The 22,879-nt window shown below is 34.5% G+C and overlaps 1 protein-coding gene across 3 annotated transcripts in view; it reads right to left on the bottom strand.

Annotated features, from left to right (window-relative positions):
* FSTL5 (follistatin like 5) overlaps positions 1 to 22,879 on the bottom strand; it is a 768,518-nt gene that overhangs the window by 493,268 nt on the left and 252,371 nt on the right. For all 3 annotated transcript variants that reach the window (XM_019441101.2, XM_053901160.1, XM_053901159.1), the window contains exon 4: positions 5,409 to 5,657. In XM_019441101.2, the coding sequence (XP_019296646.2) occupies positions 5,409 to 5,657 (249 nt within the window). The remainder of the gene's footprint in view (positions 1 to 5,408; positions 5,658 to 22,879) is intronic.

Below are 22,879 nucleotides of genomic sequence, written 5' to 3'. Positions count from 1 at the left end.
TTATGGGTGATTAATCAAATTTTGATGTTGTGTACTGAAGGCTTTCAGAAGGACTAGAGTTTCTGTGTCTGTAATATGACCTTCAAGAGTTATTGTTCATTTTATTAATTTCACTACCACCCTGCAGTTCCAGTTGGCTAACACTGACCAAAAACAAAATTAAGCAAACAAGTATCTGGGCATCACTTTCCAAAGTTTAAATATTTATCAAGATTACTATTTTTCATTAAATGGCATAAAAAAGTAGACAGAAAATAGAAACTTTACAAAGCTTCAAAAAAAAAGTAATCTAAAAGCTCCTCTGTGTTAACACACAGCAATTACTGTTATATTTTAAAATATCATTGTATCATTGGCAGCCTAGTTCTCTAGCCCAATTCCTACAAGTCTTATCCTTAAAAAAAAAAAAATCAGGTAAGAGAACGAATTAAAAAGTGGAATATGAATGTCTCTCCAGATTATACCAAAGAAAAAAAAAACCACAATGTCAGATCTCATTCAAATAGTGCACACATAGCCATAAAAACCATATTTCCCAAGTTGTTATTGTTTGTGATGCACATTTAAATGCACACAACATTTGCTTTTATGGCAATTTTATTCTTAGCACAGTAAATGGCAAAAGGGTTTCTGTTCAATTGACTTTCTCATAAAAGGCTTAATTCCTTATTCATTTTGGCATAGGTTATATCTTGAGTTTCTTACTCTAGCTTTTGTCTATTCTCTGAGTAAGTAAATTCTGCTGTGTACGACAGACTGACCTGGAGTCAGGGTGAGAGGAAATTTTACTTGTTATAAGTGATGTGAGTTGTAGAAGTTAGATGTTGTTTGGGGGTAGAGGTGGGGATGGGAAATGACTTTAAGCCCAAACTGCCATCACAACGAATAGCTAGGCATTACATAAAAATATAAAAGTTTTATGCTATGTGATAGGATTCTGCACAGTTCATATCAGAATGTGCTGCTTTGGCATGAGAATTATTTTCAGCTGAAGACAATAAAGCCCTACAGATGCAAAAAGAGATTTTTGCCCCCCACCCCCATACTCCCTTAACTGCCTTAGAGAATTTAGATAGAGGCCCTAGAGCCTAAAGATAACTTGCTTTTTTGGTTTGTGTTTTTTTTTTTTTTTTTTTGATAAGAAGAATTTCTCAGCATGACACAGCAAATATATATATATTTTTCCCCCCCAAATGTTTTCTCTTCCATCTACTTATGAATTATCTTCTCCCGTTTGAAGTCTTAGACCCTTACCCTCTTCTTACTTCAGGGCTGCATATAAACCTCAATTCCCTGTCAGTGGATCTCATATTCTCTTGGGGGCCCTATGTATATATAATTAAATTTATCTTTCTCCTCTTATCTGTCTTGTGTCAATTTGATGATTAGGCCATCCAGAAGAATGTAGAAACGTAGATAAAATTGTTTTCCTCCCCAGCATATGTCAAGTGTCATCTTAAAGTCTTTGATTCCAAAAAAACAAATGCTACATTATTCTTTCTTACTATAGCCAGTTTCTTTGTAATTACATAAATGTGAATAGAAATAAATTTAAAGATGTTTTATTACTAGATATATTAGATGCTTTATTTATAGTTCCATAAATCATAAATCATTAAAGAAAGTTCTTAGTGAATTAATGTCTCTATTTAAGTGTAAGAGTAAATGCTAAGCACACTATAGAGGCATTCAAATATTTAACAAATATAATAAAAGAAAGATATATAGATATAGTTATAAGCATATACATATGTATAAAGATGGAAATGTCTTTTTAACTTACACTCTAATCTTAATTTTAAAACAATCAATAAGCATGATTGTACAAATATAATTTTAATAAGTTTAAGTATAAATGGCAAACATAAACCTGATAAATTTGATATGTGAAATAGGTCTTAGCCTAAAATTGAAATAATTAATGAATAATGCAAACCATACTTTCTTTAAAATTGTCTTAGTATTTGCTAATAGTGTCCAGGTTTTTTTTTTATTAAACTCTTTCTATTGAGGTTATATGAGTCATATGAGGTTGTATGATGTTGTATATATGAGTTTGTAATAGTCATATGAGGTTGTAAGAAATAATATAGAGATTCCTTGTTCCCTTTACCCAGTTTCTACCAATAGTAACATTTTGAAAAGCTGTAGTACAATATCATAACCAACATATCATCTTTAATACTACCCACTGATATTACTCAGATTTCCTGTTTTACTTGTAACTATGTGTGTGTGTGTGTGTGTGTGTGTGTGTGTGTGTGTTTATTTCTATTCAAATGTAACAATGAGTATGTCCCTATATTCACCACCATAGCCAAGAAGATATAGGATAGTGATAATCTATCAATATTTTAGAAAAATGTGTTTGTTTATTTATTTTGAGAGACAGGGTAAGAATGAGCACAAGTAAGGGAGAGGCAGAGAGAGAGAGAGAGAGAGAGAGAGAGGGAGAGAGAGAGAGAGAGAGAGAGTCCCAAGCAGGCTCCCACACTGTCAGTGCAGGGTCTGATGCAGGCTCAGACTCCCAAACCTATGAGATCATGGCCTGAGCTGAAATCAAGAGTCAGATGCTCAACCAAATGAGCCACACAGTTGCTCCAATACCCATCAATATTTTAAATAATTAGTTTTAAGGCACTGGTAATCTTTTAAAGCAGATGTTAACAAGCTTTTTCTGGGAAGATGCAGACAAAATGTTTTTTATGTTTTGGGGGCCATACTATCTCTGTTGCAAATACTCAACTCTCCTTTTGTTGTGCAAAAATACCCAAAGAAAATTTCCTAAATTAGCAGGTGTGGCTCTGTTTCAATAACACATTGCTTTAAAAAAATGGACTGGATCCTGAATTTGGCCTCTAACTTCCTGTTTGTTGACTAATGTTCTAAGGTTTGCTTAATTACCTTTTATTAGATCTAAACTACCAAATTTTTCCCCCAAAGTAGGAAAACTCGTTCCTGTTATTTAGTTTTGATTTTTTTATTAAAAATCTAATTAAATATAGGTTTTTAGCATTTCATGAACTTAATATTTTGATTTGCTTCTTCCTTTAGGCCATTATTGTAAACAATATAAATTGCAGACTTTCTAGAGGAAATAGACTTCACAATCACAAGGATTAATTTTGGCCATCACAATGATGTCAGGCCTTCAGCTATAACGAATCTTGTTTTACACCTAAAACTTGACCAACTGCACACCAATAAGACAGGCAACTTATTGTTTGTTCTATATTATTTAGTCCCTTTCTGCTGAAGCAAAGTCCTTTTGTGAGTTATATATGTTAGGCAAAACCCCAAAATAAATAAGCAGAAGACTCACAAATTCTGAGACCAAAGAAACATGCTAACCCTTGCTAACTAACCCAGACAATATTAATAAAATTTTAATACTATATATAGATAAGGAAGTACTTTGACTTACATATGGTGAAAAAGTATTTTGAAATGATCATAGATGTGATAAATATGCTGAGTATCAGTCTAAAAAGCAAAAATTTTTCAAACCATTGTTTTATGAACTCACAAGGAAGGCAACGCTCCTAGCTATATCCAGTTCTTCCACTTCCATACTGATATACACATTGATTTGCAATATGCCAAAGCATCCAGCAATAAAGTAGAACATTAGATATTCCAAATGTTTTTTCTCACATGATAATTTACTATCATATGTTTCCATATAATCATTTACAGTGTTTCGGTTGGACAAAACTTCATTTTGGGAATATGATTCTAAATTACCTTAATAGAATATTATTTATATGATTTTAGGATGTTATACAACATTGGCATAGTAATATCTGCACTGTACCATCTCAGGTCAAAATGACAGAATTGGGGCGCCTGGATGGCTCAGTCATTAGGCATCTGATTCTTGATTTCAGCTCAGGTCATGATCTCACAGTTCACGAGATGGAGCCCAGCACATCAGTCTCCACACAGACAGCAGGGAGCCTGCTTGGGATTCTCTTTCTCCCTCTCTCTCTGCCTCTTTCTCTCCCTCTCTGACAAAATAAATAAATAAACTTAAAAAAATGACAGAATCAATTCTCTCTCACACACACACACGCACTACTCTCTCATGAGTTTTAAAGCACAATGCTAATAGAATTAATTATAGTTATTTGTAAAATAGACTTGATAGAAGAGGGGAGTAAATAGACTTGAAACCACAACAACTGATATTCTTTCTGTACAAGAAGATAATCTGATACCATAAAAATTTCTGTGCATGTATTCAAGTTGCACATAGTTTACTGTTGTGAGGAAAACTATTCTTCTAATTTTACTTTGATTATATCAGTAGGCGTCTAGTGGCCACACTGACTAGAGTATTACCCCTTATATCATTTGAAAAGTTCTGTGCATAATTTTATTATTACCTTGGAAATAATATTTTATTTATTCTACCAAATTTGAAAAAAGGAACGTTTTTAGTCATTTACCTTAATTGGTGCACAGATGAAATACATTATATTTCAGTCATACATTTAAGCTAAGAATTAAAATATCAGACAAGATTTAATTGTAAGTAAACCTCAGGAACATTATGAAAAATGAGATGAGGAACCAATCAAAGATGAGAAATCAAGCTGATCACTGACCTATTCGAATGATGGAAGTTCCATACACTTAAGACTTCAGAATTTCAGTGTGGGTTATGACAATTACTAAGCAAATATTATCTCCAGTAGAAGCAAATAGAAAATGAGTTTGTGAATAAATAAATAACATTAAAATGTCCAAAGATTTCTTTATATATCATGTTAAAATAATTTTTCAAATCACTAAATCAGCAGTGCCTTTTCATAGACAATACCAATGATTTTGAGTACCATGAAAGTAAACACCAATACTTTCAGATTTTATATTATTGTCATCTCAAATTTACTAATTAAATTTAGCATGAGTTCTTCAGAGTTATTTAAACGGACATTTGCAGGCTCCATATAATCTGAATTATGTGGTGCAAACTGAAACCCATCATTTTTAATCAGGAAGAAAGGAGATGTTATCACAGCATGGCTTGGCATTCACTATTCACTCAATTCCACTCCAGGTGCTTTCCACTGGGTGGATTTGGCCTGTTGACTGAATTGGCCTCCCTGTGTCCTAAGATAACTGCCATGATTGGGAAGCCATATGGTGCAATGCTGTAAGCTATATTAAATTTCAGTCAGATTTTGGCCAACTTTGTACTCATAATTGAGATTCAGAATTGTATCCATGTAAATTTCTATATACTTACTGTTTATTGGTGTGATGAAACTCACAATCTTTTCCTTTCCACTTTTAAATATTTCCTGATATAAAATTGTGTTAGAGGTTAAACTTGAAGTTTAAAGGCAGTAGTTGAGAAGACGAAAGAAATAGAAGGTGACACTTTAGGTCCACCCTGTATTTACCTTTAAAGAAGCAGTCTTCATTGTGAACAATGGTAATCTTTTGCTTTTTCAGGCAAGCAGCTCTATGCACTTCGCAGTGGTTTTCGTAAAATTCCCCATCAGATCCACACACAGGTTTGTAGTGACGTTTGCAAAGGTCCATACAGGCACATTCTGCTTGCCCTGTCTCTCTGCCGATGACACAGTGCCTTCCCAAACCACAGTATTTATTTTCACAAGACCCCAAAGGGACATCCTCAATCAGGAATCCTGAAGATAAAGAAAAAATCATTTGTATTCATTTGTCTAAATGTGGCATGTCAAAGTGTGAAATAAAAAAATTCTAAGAGAAATTCAGTATAATCAGGGTTCAGTTGTTCTCAGTGGAAAAGAGACTTGTATTAGACAGGGAGACTAACTTTTGAAAACACTCTCAACATTGCTCCCCTCTTCTCTCTTGTGCTTGTAGCTCTCTTCCATCTCTCCAGTGAGTACTGTGGTCCTTAAAAACATGATCCCCAAGATTAAATTGCCTGAGTTCAAATCCTAAGTCTACCATTTATTAGCTGTATGTCTTTGGATAAATTACGTCTTTATGCCAAGTTGTCCCATCTGTCATATGATGGTAATAGTATAGACCACCTCCTAAAGTTGTACAAAATATTACATGTAAATAATCCACAGGAATGACTTTCCTGTCATAGAGTAAATGTTTAATAAATTCAACTTTTACATTAATAGAATCCTGGAGAAATGACAGGAGAATGACATGGAGAAATGACTAGGAGAAATGACATGCATGTATAAAAAGCAGGAAGTAGGAATGGAAAATTATTGTGCCTTGAAAACTTCTTGATGGGTAGTTATAGCTACTCCTTTCTTGTTTTGACCTTTGCCACTTGACAAGCACTAATACATTTCTTGACTAAATGAACAAATCATGAAGAATTCAATTTTCTTGTTACTTATTCAGTTTAACAGTCTCCATTGGCATCAGAAAAGAAAAGATGGATCCAACAGCCTTGTACTAAAACCAAACTAATCATCTATAATCCCTGCATTTTCATAGGCAGATCTGGCTTTTCTTTTTTATCTGACTGGACTTTATCTGACTGGAAAGTGAAAATTGTCAGTAAACTTAATATATATATATATATATATATATATATATATATATATATATATTCATATTATGTAATACATGAATATATATGTATACATACATGCATATATATATTCAGAGAGATACACACAGAGATATATGTGTGCATGTGGATATATGTGTGTGTGTGTGCATATATATGTGTGTATATATATGTATGTATGTGTATATATATATATATATATATGTATAAAACAATGACACCTATATATTGCAAAAAAAGAAAACAATTGTGAAGTAATAAATTACAGTAATTTTATTAGACATATAGTGTATATTTTCAACTTGTTGATTTAAAACCATTGCTCCAGGGCACCTGGGTGGCTCAGTCAGTTAAATGTCCAACTCTTGATCTCAGCTCAGGCCATGTCCCAGTGTCATGGTATTGAGTGCCATGTCAGGCTCTGCACTGAATATGGAACCTACTTAAGATTCTGTCTCTCGTGGGGTGCCTCAGTGGCTCAGTCAGTGGGGTGTCCAACTTGGGCTCAGGTCATGTATTCACGGTTTGTGAGCCTCCTGACAGGCTCTGTGCTGACAGCTCAGGCCTGGAGCCTGCTTCAGATTTCTCTCTGTCCTTCCCCTAATCGCACTCTGTCTCTCTCTCAAAATAAATAAACATTAAGAAAAAAATTAAGGGGCGCCTGGGTGGCTCAGTCCATTGAGCATCTAGCTTCATCAGGTCCGATCTTGTGATCTGTGAGTTTGAGCTCTGCATTGGGCTCTGTACTGAGAGCTCAGCTGTGGATTCTGTGCCTCCCTCTCTTTCTGCCCCTTGCCTGCTCACACACACTCTGCCTGTCTCTCTCTCTCTCTCTCTCTCTCTCTCTCTCTCTCTATCCCTCAAAAATAAATAAACATTAAAAAATAAATGAAAATAAACTTTAAAAAATTTTAAAAAAAGATTCTGTTTCTCCCTCTCTCTGCCCCTCCCCTTTACACCCACGTGCATACACACATGCACATACTCTCTCTCCCTAAAATAAATAATAAATAAATAAATAAATAAATAGTATGTCTCTTCACATGATGACATCATAATGATAAGGAACATAGATTCTTATACAGAGTTTAAGCCATAACCCCACTAGTTACAACCTTCAGGACCTTGGGTGAGTACCTAACACGTCTGTAAATCAGTTTCTTCATCTGTAAAATAGAGATAATATCATATCCTCATAGGGTTATTAAAATTAAAATATTTGGCATATATAAAAATGCATTTAATTGCTGGTTATTTTTATTAATACTATATTTTTAGGGACTAATTTTCATAAGGCAGATATATACAAATAAAAAGTATTTTAAAAATCGATTTTATTTGCTTTTAAATGAAACCTATGCTGTACTTTTATTTCAATACATATGCATGTATTTCCAAATGGAGTATAGCAAACATAATATTACAAACAAAAAAGACCAATACTATCAACTGTATTTTTTAAGGTATGGCTTTTGATAGCAGTTTAAATTGGAACAAATTTTCTTGAAAACAATTTTTAAATATTTGAACCCTTTGATAATATATTCCAGTTGTTGAGAATGCAGTCTATAAACTTATAAAAAATAAGCAAAATAAATAAAAAGATAATATAATTTATTTAACAAACCTTCCTGATGTGTTATTTTATATGATACCTCACTGAAATATTTTGTTAAATTTTGTAAAATACATTTAATGTGGTAGTTTCTGAAGTTTGGCATGCATTAAAATGGCCTAGAGGAGTTGTTAAAAGATCAGTTCTACCTCCAATCCACTTAAGAGTTCTGATTCAGTAGATCTGGGCATGTGTAGCCCCAAATTTATATTTCCAAGTTCCTATGTGATGATGGTACTGTTGTTTCTGAGATCATACTTTAGGGTCTTTGATTTATTGAAATCCTACTTTATATTTAAAATAAATATAACACAAAGGGAAAGACTAGGTAAACAATTAAAGAATGCTATTAAGTGGGAAAGATGAGAAGTATATGGTACCAATAAAAACATATAAAATAATGTAAGAAGAAACTAAGAAACTTAGAAACTAAGAAGAAGCTAAGAAACTTAGAAAAAACTAAGAAAAGATAAAGTAAAATAAACAATTTATTAACTAGGTGGATATAATGCTGGGCAAATTTTCCTATGTTTGTATTACTGCTTTTTAATGTTCAATGCAATACATTTTTTTAAAAAGTCCAAAATTATGTCAACTGTAACTCTACAGTAATGACTTATTTGAATTTGGAAAATCTTTTTTTCCTCATCCTTATGCCAGTATTTATGCCAAATGTTGATCTAATGTTGACAGAGTCCAAAATGTGAGTGCCAGGAATCTGACTCACATACCTGCATTTTGTATAATTTTACACCTTATATTTTCTTTGTGTTCTTACTATCTTACTAATTCTAAATAGTTTTATTGCTATCAAATAGCTTAAGATTTTTCAAGAGAATATTTCATGTTTTTGCTATCAAAGAATGAGTTTAATGTTTATTAAGAGAGTCTGATTATTTTACACTTTAGTCACAAAATGAGTTGGCTAACTGAATCAGTAGTTTTCTTTTTAGCGAGGAATGCTCTGCTAAAAATGAAGTCATTTCTGGTATATCTGATGAATTGCTTTCCCAGATTCTCTCTTCTTTTTATTTTTTTTTCTGTCTTAAAGCCTATACTCTAGAGATTTATATTAGGATATTGGCCATTTTCTAGAAGTTAATGAACTAGTTAGAAGCTGCATGTTGCATGTAGTTGCTACAATTAAAGGAAATTTAATTAATTCATATGCAATCCAAAAGAAAGCTCATATTATGTAAATGAATAGCTAGAACATATCCTTTCTGACAGTAATTATCCATGACTAACACTGAACTTAAGTTTCAGCTGAGATTAAATCAATTTAATCTGATCAACATGTCAAAGATTTCTTTTAAGTACATTCAGGCAGATGACACACTAAATGAATTTTAATCAAGAACTTATATCCTGCTGTCTCATAACTTGATAAAGTAACATTTGTTCCCCAAAAAAGTGCTGTATGTTTAACAAGTACATCATTTTATAATTTCTATGCCTTCAGAGCAGTATAAAAACTCCTCAAAAGATTTGAGACAAAGATGAGACCTTTAAAGATAAAAGACACCAAGTTTTAAAGCAAAATAATTCCATAGAATTCTAAAAATTTTTTCTTCAGATTCTCAATCATGATGCAATCCTCTTCAAGTGATTACATATGTAATATACAATTTACCAAAGAGTACTTAATATAGAATGGATCTAAATTGAAATAAACTTTAATATAATGTACTTATTTTTTATTTGTAAGGTGCTATGTTAGTTGCTATAGGACAGATGAAAAGAACCGTCATTGACACTTTTTGTAGTGGCTCACAAAGGGCATAAGGCAGGATTTGAGTGTGCCCAAGTAGGGAGGAAAGTTGGAGGGACACAACTTGGAGAGTGAGATGGATAATAACAGGTAAGACCTCACAAGCAATGTATCACGTCACAGTTGAGGTTATGTCCTACAAATGGATTCGGAGTTCAGAAAGCTGCTCTAGGATTAGACATGGTATGGAATAAACAGATACTGGATTGAAAACAGAAACAGCAGACGGAGGTAAAAGATTGTGATGAGCTAACTACTTCTAATGATTCCAATGGAATATAAACATAATTAATTTAGAGTGCCAAGTTATTTGAGGTGTTAATTGTCTCATAAAAATGTATAATGCTAAAGTACCAAATATAAGTATTACGTTAACTTTGACTTGTTAAACAAACAAATAAAAAAAAAACCAGATTTTGGAATTGAACAGGATTACAGTCTTTGCTTTTCCATTACATATTAGTCTGACCTCATCTAGGCTGTAATGTCTTTAGGTCTGATATTCAAATGGTAAAATAAAAGGGAACTGATAAATTATGTTCAGATTTACTCTCATCCAATCTCTTCATTTAAGAATGCTTGGCAAAACATAATTTTAATAAAAGCTAATATCCAAGAAATATATTAATCTTTCTCTAGAATGTTTAATATTTAAACTTCACCTGCATTAAACAATCACATACTCAATATTTTCTAGTTTAAATATTTTCATACTCTAGGGGCGCCTGGGTGGCGCAGTCGGTTAAACGTCGACTTCAGCCAGGTCACGATCTCGCGGACCGTGAGTTCGAGCCCCGCGTCAGGCTCTGGGCTGATGGCTCGGAGCCTGGAGCCTGTTTCCGATTCTGTGTCTCCCTCTCTCTGTGCCCCTCCCCCATTCATGCTCTGTCTCTCTCTCTGTCCCAAAAATAAAAAATAAAAAAACGTTGAAAAAAAAAATTTAAAAAAAAAAAAATAAATATTTTCATACTCTAGAAATAGCATCAGACATACAAAATGTAAAATTATTATTGTTTAAAAAGTTTTTTAATGTTTATTTTTGAGAGAGAGGAGAGTACAAGCAGGAGCAGAGAGGGAGAGACAGAATCTGAAGCAGGCTCCAGGCTCCGAGCTGTCAGCACAGAGCCCAATGCAGGGCTCAAACCCACAAACCACAAGACTGTGACCTGAGCCCACGTCAGATGCTTAAACTGACTGAGCCACCCAGGTGCCCCAAATGCAAAATTATTTTTAACGTAGGTTTTCTAATTTCTCCTTTCTAAGATTTTGTGATGATATATTCTATTTCTATATCATGTTAATAATTACAACAATGGGCCTAAAATCAGTCCTTTAATTTACATTCCAACTGTCACTACCAGTGAAATTTCTGGGCAATTAGTTAAAATTGGTGAGTATCAATTTCCTTGTCTAACTAAAAAATAGAAGAAACTCTATAAGTATTATTTAAATGAATAAATAAAATGAGGATAATAATAATAAGCATAGGGTAATATGATTGAGCCTATGAGAGGATAGCATAGAGATATCCTTTATGAGATAATGCATTGCATGTACTTGGCTTAGAGTATGACAGATGTAGTTATTATTATTAATAATTATCATTTATGATCAATTTGGCATAGACTTAATATCACTGGAATGAATAAAGAACAGCTTTTGACAACTCTAGCTTTTATTATGTTCATTAGAAATGTATTTGTGGGAGTGTTGAGGTGTGTTTTTCTAAATAATATACCTAAAAATTTTAAATAGTATCCACTACATAAGAATTCCCCTCACCCGCAAAAAAAAAAAAAATAAAGAAAGAAAAATAAAAAAGAAAGAAAAAAACCCTAAATTTATCTAATTACATATTTTGATTTATAAATAAGTATAATACTTTGGTGATATTTTGTTACCCACATAAAGAAAAATTGCAAAACTCTTCAGTAAATGCAAAATACAATTTCGCACTGTAAATGAATAAAACACATTCGGTCCTCACTAACTTCATGGCAAGTAGCAGTTCAAGTAAATATTCTGATGCCTGCAGAAGATTGAGCACAGTTATGATCTTTTCATGACCTTTAATGATTAGGATATGTATTTCCTGCTGCTACTTTGTGAAGTTGGTGAAAACAAGGCTACCTGATTGATAGTTTGCCCAGGGTGCCACTACTGAAAGACAGTTTGAATGACCACCTAACAGTAGTTCAGTGAATTTGGAACCTTCTTCCCCATCTTATTTTAAACATCCTATTGGACTTCTGTAAGCACTTTCATGTAATTCTGCATTCAGATTTATTTTAAAAGAAGTAAATATGAAAAAAAAAAAGATAAGTACAGAAAAAGCCAGGAATTCAGTTAAATTGCAACCATCCAAATTATAGTTCCTGTTTAACTCAAGGAAATTTTTGCCAACACAGATAGTTTTTCATGTGTCATTATGAGAAGTTAGATAATTTGAGATCACTAGCTAATAGTTACTTCTTTGAAGTTCTCAACTGCAGTATAATTCCAATAGCAGAACACTGAAAGAGCCCAAGATACACGCTCAAAACTGTTTCCAACCTCAACTAGAGACCTTGATCACAAAGTACACCAAAATTTATCCTACTCCTTAATTTTATCTTTTCCAAGTAACAACTAGGAGCCAAGATTTCTCTATCAACTTAATATTTCAATCCTACTGAGAACTTAGAGTAATACTTGTGGTTATACACTTTACCAGATAAAAATACTTTCATCATCTGTGTGATTTATTTAGATCACAGAAATGGGTTGGAAACCAAAGAAATCTCACTTGCTAATACTTGCTATTAGTAGCTAGAAATGCAATGACATTATAGACATATCAGTAAAGAGATAAATTGATAAACTGATAGATGGATAGATCATAGGTGAGTATATGGTATTTAAAACTTTTTTAAAATATGACAGTGATTATTAAAAAGAAAAAAAATATTTTTAAATATTTTAGTTCTGTGAAGATTATGAGTTATGAGTTATATTAAAAGAAAAAAAGTAATCCTTTTGCTTAGTAACTAGTGGCTACTCTTCTCTATGAATGATTTTGACCCTTATAATAAATAAGAAAATAAATCAATTAACAGACATAAAATAAAAGTATTTTATAGAAGTCTATGTAAGGAGACTAAAGACATATGTTAAATCATCTGTGATACTTAAAATATTTCAGGCTTTGGAATAAACCCAAATCATAAAAAAATATCTAACTTCCTATTTACATAAAAACTTAAAGCAGTAGATAGATTATTCTCAAATAATGTAGATATTTTCACACAATGATAAAGAATATTAAATAGCAAAATAAAAATTTTAAACTGAAGATCAAACATTGTAATGGAAGGGTAGATTTGGGTAGGCAATCTTCAGGTTCATTGTAATGCTGATTGCTGGAGTCAGACCAACAACATGACTAATAGAGAATTGAGGAAGAAATGAAGACAACAATTTCTGTACTGACTGTAATCATAAATGGCTGCTAGAAGAGGAACATTGCTTTTAGAATTTAAAAGTTTCAGTTTGGGGCGCCTGGGTGGCGCAGTCGGTTAAGCGTCCGACTTCAGCCAGGTCACGATCTCGCGGTCTGTGGGTTCGAGCCCCGCGTCGGGCTCTGGGCTGATGGCTCAGAGCCTGGAGCCTGTTTCCGATTCTGTGTCTCCCTCTCTCTCTGCCCCTCCCCCGTTCATGCTCTGTCTCTCTCTGTCCCAAAAATAAATAAAAAACGTTGAAAAAAAAAATTAAAAGTTTCAGTTTTATGGGTACAAAGGAGGGTACTTGTTGTGTTGAGCACTGGTTGTTAAATGTAAGTGATGAATTGTTAAATTCTAGTCCTGAAACCAATATTACACTACATGTGAATTAACTAGAATTTAAATAAAAATTTAAAACAAGCCAAAAACTAACAATGAAACAACCCAACACTTTTCCTAGTGAAAAAAGGCTTCAATTTTAAAATCCACTTCAATAAATTATTTTGATATGCTCACTTACCATTGAAAAAGTATTGTTTTTATATAGTGTTTTTAATTCGTTGATTTTATATTTTTAATTAATAGACTTATTTTTTGAGTATTTTTTGGTTCATAACAAAATTCTGTAGGAAATACAGAGAGTCAGCTAAGCCAATCATAAGAAGACAAATACAATATGATTCTAATTATGAGCTTCTTAGAGATGTCAAAATCATAAAGACATAAAGTAGGATGGTAGTTTGACAGGGGCTGGGGGAGGGAGAATGGGTAGTTCCTGTTTAATGGGTAAGAGTTTCAGTTCTGCTAGAGAGGAGCTAAGATGGTGGAACAGCATGGAAGTTTTTTGTGTGTCTCGCGTCCATGAAATACAGCCAGACCAACACTAAACCATCTTACACACCTAGAAAACTGATGAGAGGATTAACACAACAATATGCACAACCTGAACCACAGAATTCAGCAGGTATGTGGCGCAGAGGGGTGAACTTGGGGATAGAGAAGCCGGCGGCAGGCAGGGACCTGCTTTTGCCGGCAGAGAGAGGACGGAGACTGGAAGGGTCGGGGGAGAACATGGGAAAAGCACCCCCCCCAAAAGCAGCTGCAGAGAAAGTGGAAAATTGGAAACAGCCGCAGGGACTAAACTAAAAAGGGAGAAAAGAGAAAGGAGAGGGTTTAAATTCCATTAAGACTGTAAACAAGGGGAGCACAAAGGCTGCAACTCCACAGCTCAATACCTGGTGGTGCTGTGGTGGGAAGGGCGAATCCCCAGGAAAAGAGTGGGGTCCGGGAGGTTCTCAGGCCACACGGGGAAAAGCGGCTCCACTGCTGGAATGACATTTGGTAGAGACTGTTGAAGCCACCTGGTCCCAGCAGACCCCAGAAAGTGGCCACATTCGCTGGTGCTGGGTCAAGGTCGTTAAGGGTGAAGCCTGGTGCCAGATGTGTGTTGTGATTTTCCATAATCCCTGCTGCTGCTGCTGCTGCTGCTGCTGCTACACTGTCTCGCTAACATTTTCTGGGATGGGCTGGCACCTGGCTGCAGTCTTGGGGCACCAGCAACAACAGGGGCCAGCGGGCATACCTGGGTGCAGCTGACATTTGACCATTGCTTGGTGAGACCCTCCCAAACAGGGGCAGAACGGGTCAAAGCCGCAGTCCTTCAGAAATAAGGGGCCGGGGAAAACAGCCACATCTAAGACAAAACTTGGGAGACAGGTAATGCCTGGGGCCTGGTCACGGAGAGTGAAGAAGCAGAGAGTGGGTGAGAGCTGAAGACGGAGGACAGGTGTGTGATTGCTGATCCGGGAAAACACTGGGTAGCTGGGTGGCTAGTTTCATCGCTCCCGCGCATGCTCCTATTCACCTACAAGCCCCACAACAATTCACCCCCAGTAGGCTAGCAGAGCCATCTAGTGGAGAGCAGAGCTGTTATACTGAGCCCCACCCAACTGGGCCAAATTCTCTCTTCAAGAACACAAGTCTCACTGCTGGCTTAATTTATGGACTATAAAGAGCTACATAGACTGACTTCTAGGGGAAAACAAAGCAATTTCAGTCCTACTTCAATCTGTTAGCAAGTTCATCTATTCAATTTTCTTTCTTTTTTGTTCTTTTTCCTTTTTCTCTTTTACAATTCTTTTCTTTTTCTTGAATACAGAAAGAAAAATTCATTTTTATTTTTAATTTTTATTAAATATCTTTTCTTAATTTGTATTACTATATTTTTTACGTTTGTGTAAATTTTTTCAAATTCTACTTTACTTCCATCATTTTATATTAGTCTACTTCAGTGTAATCACCTTTTCCAATTTTCAAACAATTTCCTTTTTTTCTTTTTTCTTTTTTTCTCTTTTTCATTTCTTTTCATTTTCTTGAATGCAGAAAGAGAAAAACTTCATTTTTACTTTCAATTTCTATTAAAATATTTTAATTTAACTTTTATTACTATATTTTTTGCTGTTATGTAAATTTTTTCAAATTCTATTTTACTTCCATCATTTTATTTTAGTCTACTACAGTGTACTCACTTTTTCAAATTTCCAAACGATTTTTTTCTTTTCTTTCTTTTTATCTTTTCTTTTTTTTAAATACAGAAAATTAAAAACTTCATATTTATTTTTAATTTTTATTAAAAATATTTTTCTTTAATTTTTTTCTATTGTATTACTTACTTTTGTGTATATTTTTTCAAATTCTATTTTACCCCCATCATCTTATTTTAGTCTACATCAGTGTATTCATTTTTTCAAATTCTCAAATGATTTCCTTTTTTTCTCTCCCCCCCCTTTTTTTTTCTCTAATCTGTCAAACCACTTTCAACACCCAGAGCAAAACACACCTAGGCTCTAGCATCATCTATTCGATTTTTGTGTGTGTGTTTTTAATTTTTTAATTTTAATATGTTTTAAATTTTAACCTTTTTTTCAATTTCAATTTTTCTTACATTAATTCCTTTTCTCCCATCAAAATGACAATATGAAGGAATTCACCCCAAAAGACAGCATGAAGAAACAACAGCCAGGGATTTAACCAACACAGATACAAGCAAGATGTCTAAACCAGAATTTAAAATCACGATAATAAGAATACTAGCTGGAGTGGAAAAGAGATTAGAATCCCTTTTTGCAGAGATAAAAGAGGTAAAAAATAGCCAGAATGAAAGTAAAAATGTGATAACTGAATGCAAACACGGATGGATGCAGTGGCGGCAAGGATGGATGGGGCAGAACACAGAATCAGTGATATAGAGGACAAACTTATAGAGAATAATGAAGCAGAAGAAAAGAGGGAGATGAAGGCAAAAGAGCACATTTTAAGAATTAGAGAAATTAGTGACTCACTAAAAAGGAACATCAGAATCATAGGGGTCCCAGAAGAGGAAGAGAGAGAAATAAGGGTAGAAGAGTTATGTGAGCAAATCATAGCAGAAAACTTTTCATTAACCTGGGGAAAGACACAGACATCGAAATCCAGGAAGCACAGAAGACCCCCATTAGATTCAACAAAAAACCGACCATCAAAAAGGCATATCATAGTCAAATTCACAAAGTACTCAGGCAAGGAGGGAATCATGAAAGCAGCAAGGGAAAAAAAGTCCCTAATCTACAAGGGAAGACAGATCAGGTTTGTTGCATATCTACAGAAACTTGGCAGTCCAAAAGAGAATGGTGGGATATATTCAGTGTGCTGAATCAGAAAAATATGCAGCCAAGAATTCTTTATCCAGCAAGGCTGTCATTCAAAATACAAGAGATATAAAGTTTGCCAGACAAACAAAAAGGAAAGGAGTTTGTGACCACTAAACCAGCCCTGCAAGAAATTTTAAGGGGGATCCACTGAAGGGAGAAAAGATAAACATATATATATATGTGTGTGTGTGTGTGTGTGTGTGTGTGTGTGTGTGTGTGTGTATCATACTAATGGTCAACAAAAGAAAGCCAGAGTAGCCATACTTATATCAGACAATGTAGACTTTAAAATAAAGACTGTATCAAGAGATGCAGAATGGCATTATATCATAATCAAGGAGTCTATAGACCAAGAAGACCTAACAATTGTAAATGTTTATGCACCAAATGTGGCAGCACCCAAATATATAAATCAATTAATCATAAACATAAAGAAACTCATTGATAGTAATACCTCAATAGTAGGAGACTTCAACACCCCACTCACAGCAATGGACAGATCATCTAATCAAAAAAATCAACGAGGAAACAATGGCTTTCAATGACACACTGGACCAGATGGACTTAACAGATATATTCAGAACATTTCATCCTAAAGCAGCAGAATATACATTCTTCTCAAGTGCACATGGAACGTTCTCCAGAATAGACCATATACTGGGACACAAATTAACCCTAAAAAGTACAAAAAGATCAAGATTATACCATGCATAGTTTCAGACCACAATGCTATGAAACTTGAAATCAACAACAAGAAAAAATTTAGAAAGGTAACAAATACTTTTGGACTGAAGAACATCCTACTAAAGAATGAATGGGCTAACCAAGAAGTTAAAGAGGAAATTAACAAGTATATGGGAGCCAATGAAAATGATAACACCACAACCCAAAACCTCTGGGACACAGCAAAGTTGGTCATAAGAGGAAAGTATATAGCAATCCATGCCTTCCTAAAGTAGGAAGGAAGATCTCAGATACACAACCTAACCTTATGCCTTAAGGAGCTGGAAAAAGAACAGCAAATAAGACCCAAAACCAGCAGAAGACAGGAAATAATAAAGATTAGAGCAGAAATTAATGCTATCAAAACCAAAAAAAAGAAAAAAAACAACTATAGAACAGATTAATGAAACCAGAAGCTGGTTCTTTGAAAGATTAACAAAATAGATTGAAAGAAGAAAAAGGAAAGGACCAAATAAATAAAATCAAGAATGAAAGAGGAGAGATCACAACCAACACAACAGAAATAAAAACAATAATAAGAGAATATTATGAGCAATTACATGCCAATAAAATGGGTAATCTGGAAGAAATGGACAAATTCCTAGAAACATACACACTACCAAAACTGAACAGGAAGATATAGAAAATTTGAACAAACCCATAACCAGTAAGGAAATCTAATTAGTGATCAAAAATCTGCCAAAAAACAAGAGTCCAGGGCCATATGGCTTTCCAAGGGAATGCTACCAAACATTTAAGGAAGAGTTAACATGTACTCTCTTCAAGCTATTTCAAAAAATGAAATGGAAGGAAAACTTCCAAACGCTTGTTATGAAGCCAGCATTACCTTGATTCCAAAACCAGTCAGAGACCCCACTAAAAAGAACTATAGACCAATTTCCCTGATAAACATGTATTCAAAAATCCTCAACAAGATATTAGCCAACCGGATCCAATAATACATTAAAAAAATTATTCACCATGACCAAATGAGATTTACACCTGTGAGGCAGGGCTGGTTCAATATCCGCAAAACAATTAACTTGATTCATCACGTTAGTAAAAGAAAGGACAAGAACCATATGATCCTCTCAATAGATGCAGAGAAAGCATTTGACAAAATACAGCATCCTTTCTTGATGAAAACCCTCAAGAAAGTAGGGATAGAAGAAGCATATCTCAAGATCATAAAAGCCATATATGAAAGACCCAATGCTAATATCATCCTCAATGGGGAAAAACTGAGAGCTTTCCCCCTAACGTCAGGAACAAGACAGGGATGTCCACTCTCCCCACTGTTCTTCAACATAGTATTGGAAGTCTTAGCCTCTGCAATCAGACAACACAAAGAAATAAAAGGCATCCAAATCGGCCAGGAGGAGGTCAAATTTTCACTCTTTGCAGATGACATGATACTCTATATGGGAAACCCTAAAGATTCCACCAAAAACCTGCTAGAATTGATTCATGAATTCAGCCAAGTTGCAGAATATAAAATCAATGCACAGATATCGGTTGCATTCTTATACACCAACAATGAAGAGACAGAAAGATAAATCAAGGAATCCATCCCATTTATAGTTGCACAAAAAACCCATAAAATACCTAGGAATAAATTTAACCAAAGTGGTGAAAAATCTATACAATGAAAAGTATAGAAAGCTCATGAAAGAAATTGAAGAAGACACAAAAAAATGGAAAAAGATCCCATGCTCCTGGATAGGAAGTACAAATGTTAAAATGTCGATACTACCCAAAGCAATCTACATATTCAATGCAATCCCTATAAAAATAACACCAGCATTCTTCACAGAGCTAGACCAAATAATCCTAAAATTTGTATGGAACCAGAAAAGACCCTGAATAGCCAAAGCAATCTTGAAAAAGAAAAACAAAGCAGGAGGCATCACATTCCCAGACTTCAAGCTATACTACAAAGTTGTAATCATCAAGACAGTATGGTACTGGCACAAGAAAAGACACTCAGATCAATGGAACAGAATAGAGAACCCAGAAATGGACCCACAAATGTATGGCCAACTAATCTTTGACAAAGCAGGAGAGAATATCCAATGGAATAAAGACAGTCTCTTCAGCAAGTGGTGCTGGGAAAACTGGACAGCGACATGCAAAAGAATGAACCTGGACCACTTTCTTACATCATACACAAAAACAAACTCAAAATGGATGAAAGACCTCAATGTAAGACAGGAAGCTGTCAAAATTCTCGAGGAGAAAGCAGGCAAAAACCTTTTTGATCTTGGCCGCAGCAACTTCTTACTCAACATGTCTCCATAGGCAAGGGAAACAAAAGCAAAAATGAACTACTGGGATTTCATCAAAATAAAAACCTTATGCGCAGTGAAGGAAACAATCAGCAAAACTAAAAGGCAACCGACAGAATGGGAGAAGATATTTGCAAATGACATATCAGATAAAGGGTTAGTATCCAAAATTTATAAAGAACTGATCAAACTCAACACCCAAAAAACAAATAATCCAGTGAAGAATGGGCAAAAGACATGAATAGACACTTCTCCAAGGAAGACACACAGATGGCCAACCGACACATGAAAAAATGCTCAACATCACTCATCATCAGGGAAATATAAATGAAAACCACAGTGAGATACCACCTTATACCTGTCAGAACGGCTCACATTAACAACTCAGGCAACAACAGATGTTGGTGAGGATACAGAGAGAGAGGATCTCTTTTGCATTGTTGGTGGGAATGCAAGCTGATGCAGCCCCTGTGGAAAACAGTATGGAGGTTCCTCAAAAAACTAAAAAATAGAACGACCCTATGATCCAGCAATTGTACTACTAGGCATTTATCCACAGGACACAGGTGTGCTGTTTCAAAGGGACACATGCATCCACATGTTTATAGCAGAACTATCAACAATAACCAAAGTATTGAAAGAGCCAAATGTCCATCGATGTATGAATGGATAAAGAAGATGTGGTATATATATGCAATGGAGTATCACTCGGCAATCAAAATGAATTAAATCTTGCCATTTGCAACTACGTGGATGGAACTGGAGGGTACTATGCCAAGTGAAACTAGTCAGTCAGAGAAAGACAAAAATCATATGACTTCACTCATATGAGGACTTTAAGAGACAAAACGGATGAACATAAAGAAAGGGAAACAAAAATAATATAAAAACAGGGAGGGGGACAAAACAGAAGAGACTCATAAATATGGAGAACAAACTGAGGGTTACTGGAGGGGCTGTGGGAGAGGAGATGGGCTAAATGGGTAAGGGGCACGAAAGAATCTACTCCTGAAATCATGTTGCACTATATGCTAACTAATTTGGATGTAAATTTTAAAAAATAAAAAATAAAATTAAAAAAATAAAAAAAAACAAAAAAGTGAAAAACTAAAAAAAAAAAAAGAAAGAGTTTCAGTTCTGCAAGATGAAAAGAGATGTGGAGAGCTCTGAAAACCGGTGATAATGTTTGCGCAATAATATCAGTGTACCTCACGCCACTGGGCTGCACACTAAAAATGTTTGAAAAGGTAGTTTCATATTTTTTTACTACAATATAAATTTGGAAAAAAACATTAAAGTCCAAAGAGTTCTTATATATCTCCTCTTTCCAAAGTACACAACCTTCCCCACCACCAACAAAACTTGATCATCCACTATTTGCAAATAAGAGCCTTTGCTTCCTGAGTCAACTCATTACCACTCTAAGACACTATACTTCCACGATTAATTATAAAACCTCAATCTCAGTCATTTTTGAGGTTTTTGTTTTCTTCCTTGAGGGTGTAAGTCAATGTAAGGGTGAATTTTCTGAAATAGTAAGGCATGAGAGATCAATTCATTTGACCTTAAGTTCAGAACACACAGTTTGTTATTTTACAACTTTATTTCCTATTCCCATGGTCACTCAAATTTCTATGCACATAAGACAACAACACATAAGACAATAACGAACAACATAAGACATAAAGCACCTTCTCTACTCTCATACTTTATTTCCTTTAACCACCTACTTCTTCCCGTCACCAACTGTGGTTTAAATCTAATACATATCCAATTCTCCAAAAATCTTTGTTTATCCTCATAATCCCCCAATTCCCATGACTTAGGTGTTTGAAATAAAAATAGGCATTTTAGGCTGTTCACACACTTCACTTCTCAGAGGTAACAGACACGGGTTCAATCCACTGCTTGAATTGGACAAATGTCAAGGAGAAAATAATAGAATACTACCTCAAAAGTGTTATGTCACTGCTTTATAATGTAAGGACATATAACTCTGCCCTGTAGGGTTATGGAAGCCATATTAGAGGAGAAAAGACCAGCACTGTATGGGAATTAGCCATGTAAAGAAAAGAATCATAAAAGGAGACTTTGAACAAGGTGTGAATATATGCACAAGATGATTTAATGTTACCAAAAGGCAAAGATTATGGTTGAGATTGTTAGAGGATGTGGTGCCCAAATTAGAGACAGGATTATAATAGCAGCCCTGAAGGTTATGTTAAGGATGTGTTACTGTGGCAGTAGAAGCTAGTATGTGATAGTTTTAAGGATGAATCTATATGGAGGATAGAAAATAAACACCAGCTAGGAAGCTACCACCCTGGCCCACATAAAAATAATGTGAGTCAGAACAAGGACATCTATTAGAAACTCAATATATGGAGCAATATAATATCAGTCATAAAGAGAGGAGGCAAAAAGAGAAACACTGAACATAAATTAAGAGTCTAAGAGTAGTTATAAGTAAAGATAATTTTGTCAACAGCTTTGTAAGTGGTTGAAGAAATTCTTAGTCTCAATATACTTGAATAATAATAACAGTAAGCACAATAAATAATTGGTTGTGGATGAAAATGACACAATTTAGGCTGGAATCCGAATAGCTTTAATTGCATTAATTTACAACATTGTGTTATTTTTCATCAAAACTCACTCATCTCACATAGAAGAATGGGAAAGTAAGATGATGATGATTATTACTATCAAGAGTAATCGTTCTACTTGTCAAGTGTGGTGGAAAGATTTGACAGGCAGGGAAATTCACCACTATACTGATGGGGAG

Source organism: Panthera pardus, unplaced genomic scaffold (genome assembly GCF_024362965.1).
Source record: "Panthera pardus isolate Hobbes unplaced genomic scaffold, ASM2436296v1 HiC_scaffold_13, whole genome shotgun sequence".
NCBI classification, from domain to species: domain Eukaryota; kingdom Metazoa; phylum Chordata; class Mammalia; order Carnivora; family Felidae; genus Panthera; species Panthera pardus.
Note: the sequence above shows the minus strand (reverse complement) of the source record. Positions and strands in the feature narration are given on the sequence as shown.